Source organism: Salarias fasciatus, chromosome 12, assembly GCF_902148845.1.
Source record: "Salarias fasciatus chromosome 12, fSalaFa1.1, whole genome shotgun sequence".
Classification (NCBI taxonomy): Eukaryota; Metazoa; Chordata; class Actinopteri; order Blenniiformes; family Blenniidae; genus Salarias; species Salarias fasciatus.
The window spans coordinates 32,399,508-32,415,297 of NC_043756.1; the positions used below are offsets into that span (position 1 = coordinate 32,399,508).

General features: G+C 58.1%; 1 protein-coding gene across 1 annotated transcript in view; it reads left to right on the forward strand.

Moving 5' to 3' along the window:
• Positions 1–7,355, forward strand: part of LOC115398828 (docking protein 2-like) — a 43,957-nt gene extending 36,602 nt beyond the window's left edge. The window contains exons 7-10 of the mRNA XM_030105826.1: positions 2,085–2,254; positions 5,767–6,006; positions 6,137–6,214; positions 6,353–7,355. Coding sequence (XP_029961686.1) covers positions 2,085–2,254; positions 5,767–6,006; positions 6,137–6,214; positions 6,353–7,291 — 1,427 coding nt within the window. The 3' untranslated portion in view covers positions 7,292–7,355. The remainder of the gene's footprint in view (positions 1–2,084; positions 2,255–5,766; positions 6,007–6,136; positions 6,215–6,352) is intronic.
• Positions 7,356–15,790: the final 8,435 nt, after the last annotated feature.

Below are 15,790 nucleotides of genomic sequence, written 5' to 3' on the forward strand. Positions count from 1 at the left end.
GTGTTACTGTGTGTTACTGTGTGTTACTGTGTGTGTGTTACTGTGTGTTACTGTGTGTTACTGTGTGTGTGTTACTCTGTGTTACTGTGTGTTACTGTGTGTGTGTTACTGTGTGTTACTCTGTGTTACTCTGTGTTAGTGTGTGTTACTGTGTGTTACTGTGTGTTACTGTGTGTTACTGTGTGTGTGTTACTGTGTGTTACTGTGTGTTACTGTGTGTGTGTTACTGTGTGTTACTGTGTGTGTGTTACTCTGTGTTACTGTGTGTTACTGTGTGTTACTGTGTGTGTGTTACTGTGTGTTACTGTGTGTTAATGTGTGTTACTGTGTGTGTGTTACTCTGTGTTACTGTGTGTTACTGTGTGTTACTGTGTGTTACTGTGTGTGTGTTACTCTGTGTTACTGTGTGTTACTGTGTGTTACTGTGTGTTAGTGTGTGTTAGTGTGTGTTACTGTGTGTTACTGTGTGTGTGTTACTGTGTGTTACTGTGTGTTACTGTGTGTTACTGTGTGTTACTGTGTGTGTGTTACTGTGTGTTACTGTGTGTTACTGTGTGTGTGTTACTCTGTGTTAGTGTGTGTTACTGTGTGTTACTGTGTGTTACTGTGTGTTACTGTGTGTTACTGTGTGTGTTACTGTGTGTTACTGTGTGTTACTGTGTGTGTGTTACTCTGTGTTACTGTGTGTTAGTGTGTGTTAGTGTGTGTTACTGTGTGTTACTGTGTGTGTGTTACTGTGTGTTACTCTGTGTTAGTGTGTGTTACTGTGTGTTAGTGTGTGTTACTGTGTGTTACTGTGTGTTAGTGTGTGTTACTGTGTGTTACTGTGTGTGTGTTACTCTGTGTTACTCTGTGTTAGTGTGTGTTACTGTGTGTTACTGTGTGTTACTGTGTGTTACTGTGTGTTACTGTGTGTTAGTGTGTGTTACTGTGTGTTACTGTGTGTGTGTTACTGTGTGTTACTCTGTGTTAGTGTGTGTTACTGTGTGTTAGTGTGTGTTACTGTGTGTTACTGTGTGTTACTGTGTGTGTGTTACTCTGTGTTACTCTGTGTTAGTGTGTGTTACTGTGTGTTAGTGTGTGTTACTGTGTGTTACTGTGTGTTACTGTGTGTTACTGTGTGTTACTGTGTGTGTGTTACTCTGTGTTACTCTGTGTTAGTGTGTGTTACTGTGTGTTACTGTGTGTTACTGTGTGTTACTGTGTGTGTGTTACTCTGTGTTACTCTGTGTTAGTGTGTGTTACTGTGTGTTAGTGTGTGTTAGTGTGTGTTACTGTGTGTTACTGTGTGTTACTGTGTGTTACTGTGTGTTAGTGTGTGTTAGTGTGTGTTACTGTGTGTTAGTGTGTGTTAGTGTGTGTTACTGTGTGTTACTGTGTGTTACTGTGTGTTACTGTGTGTTACTCTGTGTTAGTGTGTGTTACTGTGTGTTAGTGTGTGTTACTGTGTGTTACTGTGTGTTACTGTGTGTGTGTTACTCTGTGTTACTCTGTGTTAGTGTGTGTTACTGTGTGTTAGTGTGTGTTACTGTGTGTTACTGTGTGTTACTGTGTGTTACTGTGTGTTACTGTGTGTGTGTTACTCTGTGTTACTCTGTGTTAGTGTGTGTTACTGTGTGTTACTGTGTGTTACTGTGTGTTACTGTGTGTGTGTTACTCTGTGTTACTCTGTGTTAGTGTGTGTTACTGTGTGTTAGTGTGTGTTAGTGTGTGTTACTGTGTGTTACTGTGTGTTACTGTGTGTTAGTGTGTGTTACTGTGTGTTACTGTGTGTGTGTGACGGAAGCTCTGCTGCTGCGGTCGAGCTCCGCTCAGCTAAAAATAGCAACAGGAAGCGTTTGGTGTGAACGAAGCAGTTAGTCTGCTTCAAACGGCTGATTGTGTAACTCACTGGACACACACACACACACACACACACACACACACACACACACACACACACACACACAGACTGAATTTTGAATTGATTTTAGTTTATTTTTAGATTAAAATCAAAAAGAAATCATGAAAATGATGCTGAAAAATGTGTGTGTGTGTGTGTGTGTGTGTGTGTGTGTGTGTGTGTGTGTGTGTGTGTGTGTCAGTGTGTGACTTCAGGGTGTGTGTGCGGAGGACCGAGGCGTCCGATCGCTGTGGTCTCAGAGGAGACTTGATCCTTCGGGCCGATCGAGACGTCCTGCAGCTCCTGGACCAGGACAGACACGTCCTGCTCAGCTGGGAGTACACACACCTGAGACGCTTCGGCAGGGACAGGGTGAGACACACACACACACCTGAGACGCTTCGGCAGGGACAGGGTGAGACACACACACACACACCTGAGACGCTTCGGCAGGGACAGGGTGAGACACACACACACACACCTGAGACGCTTCGGCAGGGACAGGGTGAGACACACACACACACACCTGAGACGCTTCGGCAGGGACAGGGTGAGACACACACACACACACCTGAGACGCTTCGGCAGGGACAGGGTGAGACACACACACACACACACACACACCAGAGGCGCTTCGGCAGGGACAGGGTGAGACACACACACACACACACCTGAGACGCTTCGGCAGGGACAGGGTGAGACACACACACACACCTGAGACGCTTCGGCAGGGACAGGGTGAGACACACACACACACACCTGAGACGCTTCGGCAGGGACAGGGTGAGACACACACACACACACCTGAGACGCTTCGGCAGGGACAGGGTGAGACACACACACACACACCTGAGACGCTTCGGCAGGGACAGGGTGAGACACACACACACACACACACACACCCAGAGGAGCTTCGGCAGGGACAGGGTGAGACACACACACACACACACCTGAGACGCTTCGGCAGGGACAGTGTGAGACACCACACACACACACCTGAGACGCTTCGGCAGGGACAGGGTGAGACACACACACACACACCTGAGACGCTTCGGCAGGGACAGGGTGAGACACACACACACACACCTGAGACGCTTCGGCAGGGACAGGGTGAGACACACACACACACACACACACCAGAGGCGCTTCGGCAGGGACAGGGTGAGACACACACACACACACACCTGAGACGCTTCGGCAGGGACAGGGTGAGACACACACACACACACACCTGAGACGCTTCGGCAGGGACAGGGTGAGACACACACACACACACACACCTGAGACGCTTCGGCAGGGACAGGGTGAGACACACACACACACACACACACCAGAGGCGCTTCGGCAGGGACAGGGTGAGACACACACCTCGTCTGTCCCGACAAAGCGGTCCTGTTCTAAGTCTGGATTGTAAAACGAGAACCAGGACAGGGTTTGACCCCCTGCTGGAGGAAGCTGAGGGACCCACTGGGTCCATGAGGATGGGATCTGGTCCCTGCTGGAGGAAGCTGAGGGACCCACTGGGTCCATGAGGATGGGATCTGGTCCCTGCTGGAGGAAGCTGAGGGACCCACTGGGTCCATGAGGATGGGATCTGGTCCCTGCTGGAGGAAGCTGAGGGACCCACTGGGTCCATGAGGATGGGATCTGGTCCCTGCTGGAGGAAGCGGGCCGTGGAGTCTGCCGGGGGTCGTGGTGATGAAGACGACTGGTTCATCAGCAGCAGACAGCAGATCAGCTGAGCCCCGAACCAGCCCCGAACCAGACCAGTACCAGACCAGTACCAGCCCCGAACCAGACCAGTACCAGACCAGTACCAGCCCCGAACCAGACCAGTACCAGACCAGTACCAGCCCCGAATCAGCCCCGAACCAGACCAGTACCAGCCCCGAACCAGACCAGTACCAGCCCCGAACCAGACCAGTACCAGCCCCGAACCAGACCAGTACCAGACCAGTACCAGCCCCGAATCAGCCCCGAACCAGACCAGTACCAGACCAGTACCAGCCCCGAATCAGCCCCGAACCAGACCAGTACCAGACCAGTACCAGCCCCGAACCAGCCCCGAACCAGACCAGTACCAGACCAGTACCAGCCCCAAACCAGCCCCGTACCAGACCAGTACCAGCCCCGAACCAGCCCCGAACCAGACCAGTAACAGCCCTGAACCAGCCCCAAACCAGCCCCGTACCAGACCAGTACCAGCCCCGAACCAGCCCCGTACCAGACCAGCACCAGCCCCGAACCAGCCCCGAACCAGACCAGCACCAGCCCCGAACCAGCCCCGAACCAGACCAGTAACAGCCCCGAACCAGCCCCGAACCAGCCCCGTACCAGACCAGTACCAGCCCCAAACCAGACCAGTACCAGCCCCAAACCAGCCCCGAACCAGCCCCAAACCAGACCAATACCAGCCCCAAACCAGCCCTGAACCAGCCCCAAACCAGACCAGTACCAGCCCCAAACCGGGCCCAAACCAGCCCCGAACCAGACCAGTACCAGGCCAGTACCAGCCCCAAACCAGCCCCGAACCAGACCAGTACCAGCCCCGAACCAGCCCCGTACCAGACCAGCACCAGCCCCGTACCAGCCCCGAACCAGCCCCAAACCAGACCAGTACCAGGCCAGTACCAGCCCCAAACCAGCCCCAAACCAGCCCCGAACCAGCCCCAAACCAGCCCCGTACCAGACCAGTACCAGACCAGTACCAGCCCCAAACCAGTCCCAAACCAGCCCCAAACCAGCCCCGTACCAGACCAGTACCAGGCCAGTACCAGCCCCAAACCAGCCCCAAACCAGCCCCGTACCAGCCCCAAACCAGTCCCAAACCAGCCCCAAACCAGCCCCGAACCAGACCAGTACCAGGCCAGTACCAGCCCCAAACCAGCCCCGTACCAGCCCCGTACCAGCCCCAAACCAGCCCCAAACCAGCCCCAAACCAGCCCCAAACCAGCCCCGTACCAGCCCCAAACCAGCCCCAAACCAGCCCCAAACCAGCCCCGAACCAGTCCCAAACCAGCCCCAAACCAGCCCCGTACCAGCCCCAAACCAGCCCCAAACCAGCCCCAAACCAGCCCCGTACCAGCCCCAAACCAGCCCCAAACCAGCCCCAAACCAGCCCCAAACCAGTCCCAAACCAGCCCCAAACCAGCCCCGTACCAGACCAGTACCAGCCCCGAACCAGCCCAGTACCAGCCCCGAACCAGCCCCAAACCAGACCAGTACCAGGCCAGTACCAGCCCCAAACCAGCCCCAAACCAGCCCCGAACCAGACCAGTACCAGGCCAGTACCAGCCCCAAACCAGCCCCGAACCAGACCAGTACCAGACCAGTACCAGCCCCAAATCAGCCCCGAACCAGACCAGTACCAGATCAGTACCAGCCCCGAACCAGCCCCGTACCAGACCAGCACCAGCCCCGAACCAGCCCCGAACCAGACCAGTACCAGCCCCGAACCAGCCCCGAACCAGCCCCGTACCAGACCAGTACCAGCCCCGAACCAGACCAGTACCAGCACTGATATGCTGTAATTGTTCCGTGCGGTTCCGGTCCGGGCTGGTCTGGAACAGTTCTCCTGTCTGTCCCAAAGCGGTCCAGTCAAACCTCCATCAGGTTGGGGTGGAGACCAGGAACCAGGACTGGCCCAAACACGGCCTTCATTCTAACAGAATTCTGGTTCTGTGTTCCAGTCCCTGGTTCTTCATGCTGTCCCTGGTTCTGTGTTCCAGTCCCTGGTTCTTCATGCTGTCCCTGGTTCTGTGTTCCAGTCCCTGGTTCTTCATGCTGTCCCTGGTTCTGTGTTCCAGTCCCTGGTTCTTCATGCTGTCCCTGGTTCTGTGTTCCAGTCCCTGGTTCTTCATGCTGTCCCTGGTTCTGTGTTCCAGTCCTCGTTCTCCTTCGAGGCGGGCCGCCGCTGTGTCTCTGGAGAAGGCAGCTTCGAGTTCCAGACCCGTCGGGGGAACCAGCTGTTCCAGGCCGTGGACGCCGCCATCAACCTGCAGAGAACCCGGCTGTCCCACAGGAAGACCTGCGGCCCGGGTCCAGCAGTTCCAGCAATTCCAGCAGGTCCAGGGAGTCCCCAAAGTCTGAACTTGTCCCCGTTAAACCTGGACCCTGCAGCCCAGGTGGGACCAGAGACCAGCAGACCCCCCAGTCCCTGAGGGAACGGTTGATAAGCTGTGTGTGTGTGTGTGTGTGTGTGTGTGTGTGTGTGTGTGTGTGTGTGTGTGTGTGTGTGTGTGTGTGTGTGTGCAGGATTGCAGTGTCTACAGCGTTGTCACGGAAACCTCCACCATCCACCACAAAGACAGAGAGCAGCACCGCCCCCTGCTGGTAGCACACACACACACACACACACACACACACACACACACACACACACACGAACAATAACAACAATCAGGAGAACCGGGTCGGTGACAGACTGCTGATCAGAACCGGGGGAACTGATCCTGGTCTGGTTGGTTTCAGGTCTGTGGAGGTTCTCCGGTGACCGGGGTCAGGAGTTTGACCCTGGACTCTGGTCCGGGTCTCCTGGTTCCACGGAAGAACCAGGTGAAGATGATCTCCAGCTGCCCGCTGCCCCACGTCACCCCAGACGCCTCCCCCGGCCCCGCCCCCGGCCCTGGCCCCGCCCCCGCCGTCCGCCTCAGCCCAAACCCGCGCCCGGGCGCCACTGACCGGACCTGCTCTCAGATCTCGCTGTCGGAGAGGAGGAGCCGTGTGGCTCCGCCCCCTGCCAGGGAGTCCGAGTACTCGCTCCCCTTTGACACGGTGGGCCGGAACCCCCGGCGGGCGCCGCACGGCGGGCCTGGCGCCGGCCCCGGCCCCGGCGCCGACCCGCTGTACGACAGCATCGACGACTTGCAGGTGGGGAAAACGCTGGGACCCGCCTACGCCAGGGGGGAGCACATCTACGACGAACCGGAGGGGACCGCCGCCGCCCCGCCCCCAGCCCCGCCCCCAGCCCCGGACGCCACGTCGGTTTACGACGACCCCGAAGAGATGAGAGGGGACGCCTGGAGGATCATGGGAACTGCTGCAGACCCCAGAGGACACCAGTTCCCCTACAACCCCCGGGTGGACGACTACGCCGTCCCCAAGAGAGTCCCCAGGACCCAGAGCCCCGCCCAGAACCAGGAGGAGGAGCAGGAGGAGGAAGAGGAGGAGCAGGAGCAGGATCAGGGTCAGGATCAGGATCAGGGTCAGGATCAGGGTCAGGGTCAGGATCAGGGTCAGGATCAGGATCAGGGTCAGGATCAGGGTCAGGGTCAGGATCAGGGTCAGGATCAGGGTCAGGGTCAGGGTCAGGACCAGGATCAGGGTCAGGGTCAGGATCAGGACCAGGATCAGGGTCAGGGTCAGGATTCTCCGTACAAAAACGTAACAATGAAAATGTCGGAGAAGTGAAGATGTGTCTGAAACGATCAATAAACAGATCTGATCCTGGTCCAGCTGGACCAGCTTGGCTCCAGTTTTCTGTGTTTTACTGTGTTTTATTGTTGAAGCTGAAAATAAAACTCAGACTGCAGCGTCTCCATGGCAACAGGTCCTGGTGCTGGGCCAGACCAAGACCAGGTCAACAACCCCCACGAGACGGATTGAATCCAGGACCCTGACGTCGCCCAGGACGGCGCCGCCGGAGCCCCACCCTGGACCTGGAGCCAGACCCGCCCTGGACCTGGAGCCAGACCCGCCCTGGACCTGGAGCCAGACCCACCCTGGAGCCAGACCCACCCTGGAGCCCAGAGCCACCCTGGACCTGGAGCCAGACCCGCCCTGGACCTGGAGCCAGACCCACCCTGGAGCCAGACCCACCCTGGACCTGGAGCCAGACCCACCCTGGAGCCAGACCCACCCTGGACCTGGAGCCAGACCCACCCTGGAGCCCAGAGCCACCCTGGACCTGGAGCCAGACCCGCCCTGGACCTGGAGCCAGACCCACCCTGGAGCCAGACCCACCCTGGACCTGGAGCCAGACCCACCCTGGAGCCAGACCCACCCTGGACCTGGAGCCAGACCCACCCTGGAGCCAGACCCACCCTGGAGCCCAGAGCCACCCTGGACCTGGAGCCAGACCCACCCTGGAGCCAGACCCACCCTGGACCTGGAGCCAGACCCACCCTGGAGCCAGACCCACCCTGGAGCCCAGAGCCACCCTGGACCTGGAGCCAGACCCACCCTGGAGCCAGACCCACCCTGGACCTGGAGCCAGACCCACCCTGGAGCCAGACCCACCCTGGACCTGGAGCCAGACCCACCCTGGAGCCAGACCCACCCTGGACCTGGAGCCAGACCCACCCTGGAGCCAGACCCACCCTGGAGCCAGACCCACCCTGGACCTGGAGCCAGACCCACCCTGGAGCCAGACCCACCCTGGACCTGGAGCCAGACCCACCCTGGAGCCAGACCCACCCTGGACCTGGAGCCAGACCCACCCTGGAGCCCAGAGCCACCCTGGACCTGGAGCCAGACCCACCCTGGACCTGGAGCCAGACCCACCCTGGAGCCAGGTCTGGGGTTGGGTCTTCGCCCACAGGGCCGGCCGGGCTGGGCTCTGGATCCAGTCCAGCCGGGCCCTGCAGCCTGGCGGGGCTCCGTGGGTCCAGCTGAACTGGATCTGGTCCCAACCCGGTCCAGATCCTGGTCTTTCTCACCTCACTGTTTCACCGGTAAATATCCGGGAGGACCGAACAGGCCTGTCACTCACCTGTCGATCAAAAAGGAAAGGGGCGGGGCTAAAGTAGCACAACAACCAATGAAAAAAAGCTTTGTCATGTGGGGCTCACTGGCTTTTTTTCATTGGTTGCTGCCCTACTTTAGCTCCGCCCGTTTTTCACAGGTAAGTGAGAGACTTGTCTCAGAGGACTGAGCTCCTGGGTCTCAAGGCACCGGGGGGGACGAGGTTCTCCCCGAGTCCCTTCAGTCCCTGGTGGACCACCAGAGGCCGGCTCACGTCCTGCTCCACCACAGCAGTCTGCATTCTGGATTCCAGTCCGGGCTCACCTGTCCAGGTTCAGGAGGACTCCGGTCAGCAGGGCAACTGGGTCTGTCGCCTGAGGTGTGTGTGTGTGTGTGTGTGTATGTGTGTGTGTGTGTTGAAATCTGCCGAAGCAGAGACGTGGAGCCTCACACACCGGAGACGTCTGGACGGTGAAGTCCTGAACAGAAGTGTCCTTGTACAGCTGCAGCTGTGAGGACCCTCTGGGAGGACCGTGGGTTTATAACCTTACCAGTGAGGACATTTCTGGAAAGTGAGGACAGTCTTGCCGGTCCTCACTATTCCACAGACCTTTGTTGGCCTTTTTGAGGTTCAGATCTGGTTTTCGGTTTGGGGTCTGGGTTATGGTTCGGCATTAATTTTGATGGTTAGGGTTCGGGGCTGGAAATGCATTATGTCAGTGAGTGTCCTCACAACATATAGCTGTACAAACGTGTGTGTGTGTGTGTATTTGTTTTACTATCCTTGTGGGGACATTTGGTCCCCACAAGGATAGTAAAACCAGCTCGATGTGCCTTGTGGGACCTTCTTCTGGTCCTGATGAGGGAAACAGTGTTTTCTTCACCATGTTGTTGTTACTGAAAACATTTCTTTAGGGTTCGGCTGTGTGGTGGTCTGGGTCTGGGTCAGGGTCTGGGTCAGGGTCTGGGTCTGGGTCTGGGTCAGGGTCTGGGTCAGGGTCAGGGTCTGGGTCAGGGTCAGGGTCTGGGTCAGGGTCAGGGTCTGGGTCTGGGTCTGGGTCTGGGTCAGGGTCTGGGTCAGGGTCAGGGTCAGGGTCTGGGTCAGGGTCAGGGTCAGGGTCAGGGTCTGGGTCAGGGTCAGGGTCTGGGTCTGGGTCAGGGTCTGGGTCTGGGTCTGGGTCTGGGTCAGGGTATGGGTCTGGGTCAGGGTCTGGGTCAGGGTCAGGGTCAGGGTCTGGGTCTGGGTCAGGGTCTGGGTCTGGGTCAGGGTCTGAGTCAGGGTCAGGGTCTGGGTCTGGGTCAGGGTCTGGGTCAGGGTCAGGGTCTGGGTCTGGGTCTGGGTCAGGGTCAGGGTCTGGGTCAGGGTCAGGGTCTGGGTCTGGGTCAGGGTCAGGGTCAGGGTCTGGGTCTGGGTCAGGGTCTGGGTCTGGTTCAGGGTCTGGGTCTGGGTCAGGGTCTGGGTCTGGGTCTGGGTCAGGGTCTGGGTCAGGGTCAGGGTCTGGGTCAGGGTCAGGGTCTGGGTCAGGGTCAGGGTCTGGGTCTGGGTCTGGGTCTGGGTCAGGGTCTGGGTCAGGGTCAGGGTCTGGGTCAGGGTCTGGGTCAGGGTCAGGGTCTGGGTCAGGGTCTGGGTCTGGGTCTGGGTCAGGGTCAGGGTCAGGGTCAGGGTCTGGGTCAGGGTCAGGGTCTGGGTCTGGGTCAGGGTCTGGGTCTGGGTCTGGGTCTGGGTCAGGGTCTGGGTCTGGGTCAGGGTCAGGGTCAGGGTCAGGGTCTGGGTCTGGGTCAGGGTCTGGGTCTGGGTCAGGGTCTGAGTCAGGGTCAGGGTCTGGGTCTGGGTCAGGGTCTGGGTCAGGGTCAGGGTCTGGGTCTGGGTCTGGGTCAGGGTCAGGGTCTGGGTCAGGGTCAGGGTCTGGGTCTGGGTCAGGGTCAGGGTCAGGGTCTGGGTCTGGGTCAGGGTCTGGGTCTGGTTCAGGGTCTGGGTCTGGGTCTGGGTCAGGGTCAGGGTCTGGGTCAGGGTCTGGGTCTGGGTCAGGGTCTGGGTCAGGGTCTGGGTCTGGGTCAGGGTCTGGGTCTGGGTCTGGGTCTGGGTCAGGGTCTGGGTCTGGGTCTGGGTCAGGGTCTGGGTCAGGGTCAGGGTCTGGGTCTGGGTCAGGATCAGGGTCTGGGTCTGGGTCAGGGTCTGGGTCTGGGTCTGGGTCTGGGTCAGGGTCTGGGTCTGGGTCAGGGTCTGGGTCTGGGTCATGGTCTGGGTCAGGGTCAAGGTCAGGGTCTGGGTCTGGGTCAGGGTCAGGGTCAGGGTCTGGGTCTGGGTCAAGGTCAGGGTCTGGGTCTGGGTCAGGGTCAGGGTCAGGGTCTGGGTCTGGGTCTGGGTCAGGGTCAGGGTCTGGGTCTGGGTCAGGGTCAGGGTCAGGGTCTGGGTCAGGGTCTGGGTCAGAGTCTGGGTCTGGGTCTGGGTCAGGGTCTGGGTCAGGGTCAGGGTCAGGGTCTGGGTCTGGGTCTGGGTCAGGGTCAGGGTCTGGGTCAGGGTCTGGGTCAGGGTCAGGGTCAGGGTCTGGGTCTGGGTCTGGGTCAGGGTCTGGGTCTGGGTCTGGGTCTGGGTCTGGGTCAGGGTCTGGGTCAGGGTCAGGGTCAGGGTCTGGGTCTGGGTCTGGGTCAGGGTCTGGGTCTGGGTCTGGGTCAGGGTCTGGGTCAGGGTCTGGGTCAGGGTCTGGGTCTGGGTCTGGGTCTGGGTCTGGGTCAGGGTCTGGGTCAGGGTCAGGGTCAGGGTCTGGGTCTGGGTCAGGATCAGGGTCAGGGTCAGGGTCTGGGTCTGGGTCTGGGTCTGGGTCTGGGTCAGGGTCAGGGTCTGGGTCTGGGTCTGGGTCAGGGTCTGGGTCAGGGTCTGGGTCAGGGTCTGGGTCTGGGTCAGGGTCTGGGTCAGGGTCTGGGTCAGGGTCTGGGTCAGGGTCTGGGTCAGGGTCTGGGTCTGGGTCTGGGTCAGGGTCAGGGTCTGGGTCAGGGTCTGGGTCAGGGTCTGGGTCAGGGTCAGGGTCAGGGTCTGGGTCAGGGTCTGGGTCTGGGTCAGGGTCTGGGTCTGGGTCAGGGTCTGGGTCAGGGTCTGGGTCAGGGTCTGGGTCAGGGTCAGGGTCTGGGTCAGGGTCTGGGTCAGGGTCTGGGTCAGGGTCAGGGTCAGGGTCTGGGTCAGGGTCAGGGTCTGGGTCAGGGTCTGGGTCTGGGTCTGGGTCTGGGTCAGGGTCTGGGTCAGGGTCTGGGTCAGGGTCAGGGTCTGGGTCAGGGTCTGGGTCAGGGTCTGGGTCTGGGTCTGGGTCTGGGTCTGGGTCTGGGTCTGGGTCAGGGTCAGGGTCTGGGTCTGGGTCTGGGTCAGGGTCTGGGTCAGGGTCTGGGTCAGGGTCTGGGTCTGGGTCAGGGTCTGGGTCTGGGTCAGGGTCTGGGTCAGGGTCTGGGTCAGGGTCTGGGTCAGGGTCTGGGTCTGGGTCTGGGTCAGGGTCAGGGTCTGGGTCAGGGTCTGGGTCAGGGTCTGGGTCAGGGTCAGGGTCAGGGTCTGGGTCAGGGTCTGGGTCTGGGTCAGGGTCTGGGTCTGGGTCAGGGTCTGGGTCAGGGTCTGGGTCAGGGTCTGGGTCAGGGTCAGGGTCTGGGTCAGGGTCTGGGTCAGGGTCTGGGTCAGGGTCAGGGTCAGGGTCTGGGTCAGGGTCAGGGTCTGGGTCAGGGTCTGGGTCTGGGTCTGGGTCTGGGTCAGGGTCTGGGTCAGGGTCTGGGTCAGGGTCAGGGTCTGGGTCAGGGTCTGGGTCAGGGTCTGGGTCTGGGTCTGGGTCTGGGTCTGGGTCAGGGTCTGGGTCAGGGTCTGGGTCAGGGTCTGGGTCTGGGTCTGGGTCTGGGTCTGGGTCAGGGTCTGGGTCAGGGTCTGGGTCAGGGTCAGGGTCTGGGTCTGGGTCAGGATCAGGGTCAGGGTCAGGGTCTGGGTCTGGGTCAGGGTCTGGGTCAGGGTCTGGGTCTGGGTCAGGGTCAGGGTCTGGGTCAGGGTCAGGGTCTGGGTCTGGGTCAGGATCAGGGTCAGGGTCAGGGTCTGGGTCTGGGTCAGGGTCTGGGTCAGGGTCTGGGTCTGGGTCAGGGTCTGGGTCAGGGTCTGGGTCTGGGTCAGGGTCTGGGTCAGGATCAGGGTCTGGGTCAGGGTCTGGGTCTGGGTCTGGGTCTGGGTCAGGGTCTGGGTCAGGGTCTGGGTCAGGGTCAGGGTCTGGGTCAGGATCAGGGTCTGGGTCAGGGTCTGGGTCTGGGTCAGGGTCTGGGTCAGGGTCTGGGTCTGGGTCTGGGTCTGGGTCAGGGTCTGGGTCAGGGTCTGGGTCTGGGTCAGGGTCTGGGTCAGGGTCTGGGTCTGGGTCAGGGTCTGGGTCTGGGTCAGGGTCTGGGTCTGGGTCAGGGTCTGGGTCAGGGCCTGGGTCTGGGTCAGGGTCTGGGTCTGGGTCAGGGTCTGGGTCAGGGCCTGGGTCTGGGTCAGGGTCTGGGTCTGGGTCTGGGTCTGGGTCAGGGTCTGGGTCAGGGTCTGGGTCTGGGTCAGGGTCTGGGTCAGGGTCTGGGTCAGGGTCAGGGTCTGGGTCTGGGTCAGGATCAGGGTCAGGGTCAGGGTCTGGGTCTGGGTCAGGGTCTGGGTCAGGGTCTGGGTCTGGGTCAGGGTCTGGGTCAGGGTCTGGGTCTGGGTCAGGGTCTGGGTCAGGGTCTGGGTCAGGGTCTGGGTCTGGGTCTGGGTCTGGGTCAGGGTCTGGGTCAGGGTCTGGGTCTGGGTCAGGGTCTGGGTCAGGATCAGGGTCTGGGTCAGGGTCTGGGTCTGGGTCAGGGTCTGGGTCAGGGTCTGGGTCTGGGTCTGGGTCTGGGTCAGGGTCTGGGTCAGGGTCTGGGTCTGGGTCAGGGTCTGGGTCAGGGTCTGGGTCTGGGTCAGGGTCTGGGTCTGGGTCAGGGTCTGGGTCTGGGTCAGGGTCTGGGTCAGGGCCTGGGTCTGGGTCTGGGTCTGGGTCTGGGTCAGGGTCTGGTCAGGGCCTGGGTCTGGGTCAGGGTCTGGGTCTGGGTCTGGGTCTGGGTCAGGGTCTGGGTCAGGGTCTGGGTCTGGGTCAGGGTCTGGGTCAGGGCCTGGGTCTGGGTCAGGATCAGGGGCTAGGAAATGCATTATTTCAATGAGTGTCCTCACAAGGATAGAAATACAAACCTGTGTGTGTGTGTGTGTGTGTGTGTGTGTGTGTGTGTGTGTGTGTGTGTGTGTGTGTGTGTGTGAATGAGTGAGTGAGTCCTTAATGGCTTGAGAACCAATTCATGACCTCACATCAGCGACACTGGAAACACAGACAGTCACACACACACAGCGGACAGAGATGCATGCTGGGATGCTTTTGTCCCTTGAATCTCCCTACAGTAATGTGTGTGTGTGTGTGTGTGTGTGTGTGTGTGTGTGTGTGTGTGTGTGTGTGTGTGTGTGTGTGTGTGTGTGTGTGCTCAGTGGCCTGGAAGCTGATGGAGCCTCCTCATGATCAAAGTGATGGAGGAGAACAGACTTGTCCTACTTCCTGTTCTCAGCTGATCTCAGAGTGGGCGGAGCCAAACCGAGTGGGCGGGGCCAAGCAGCCTCAATAAATGATTCAAAGTTCAAATAACAACACACTAAAACTCTGACACACACCAACACACACCAACACACACTGACACACACTGACACACTGACACACACACACTGACACACACCGACACACTCTGACACACACTGACACACACTGACACACTCTGACACACTCTGACACACTCTGACACACACTGACACACTCTGACACACTCTGACACACTCTGACACACACTGACACACACCAACACTCTGACACACTCTGACACACTCTGACACACACTGACACACACCAACACTCTGACACACTCTGACACACTCTGACACACTCTGACACACTCTGACATGTGGGATGATTCGTGATGACGTGGTTACAGTTTCTGCCTGTTGCTTGAACACATTTTGCAAAACTTGGCTCGTTGTGTCAAAACTCTACACACAAGCGAAGGAGACACACCTCTGGGAAGTGAACCGTTCACATCTGGGTCAGACTGAAACTCTGCGATCAAAACCTGACAATCCTTTGTCAAAATGTCACTGATGACAAAATGATCCCACTTGCATCTTATGAAATCACTTTCAGATCGGCAGCAACACACCAGTCTGCTTTATATAAAACACTGCCGTGTTTTGTTTTCACTCTTTTTATTCAGTTCCACAGAAGACACGTTTTCACAGCAACCACAAAATAAAATACTCAATCCAAAATCATTACATTGCAGTAGAGCATTTTACAGTCCAGTCAATTCAGTTAAAGCAAAAATAAAACAAAAAACATACTGTCAACACAGAAAAGCACAGTTGTGTGTGGGCTGACAGTTTTTTTTTGATTGCTAAAACACAAAAAGCAAAAATTTGGCACAATTTTCACAATTGCACCCATTCTGTCCTGTAAATGTGAAGGACTGTAACAGTCAGCTGTACTTATTCATGTGGAAGTTCTTTGACCCTGACACTGTTCCTCTCAGACGGGAGTCTGTACAGTCGCTTCATGGTCATGTTGTGCTTTACCCAGATGCGTCCGAGGAAACGCTTCTTCGATCTGTGTTGTTGAATACGTGCCGATCTGCAGGAATGTGTTGCTGTAGCTGGTGGAGACACACTGCATCGTTTGCTCTGACTGGTTCACGATGGACAGGTCCTGCTGTTGGGTGGACAGGCGCTGGCGCCCCCCCAGGAGGTCTTCTAGCCATTCTGGAGAAAAATGTAACAACAAATAGTTACTGTTTGCTTCTTTTTTACAGTACTGTGTATACTGTACTGAACTGTATTTACCATCCACAGTACTGAAACACCTCCACACGTTGTCACCGCATGTTTCACAAAGCAACCACTTTAGTTTGAAAGAGAGCGTTAGCCCCCCTGCGGTGCAGCACATGTGACACGGTAACGTGATACGGTACAGTACTGTAAATACTCTAGTTACAGTCTGAGTAGAGTAGAGAGTTGAAGACATACCTGTTGTCCAGTCGGAATGTTCTGATTATGGATGAAAGTGTGAAACGGCTCAGATCAGGCTGGACTCTCTGCCAGCTTCCCTCACAGTCAGACCATGTCTAGGACCTGGTCCACCAACGCTGCTCTCATGTCATTGGAAGTAATGTCCCTCGCTCGGCCTCTTCGACCACGTC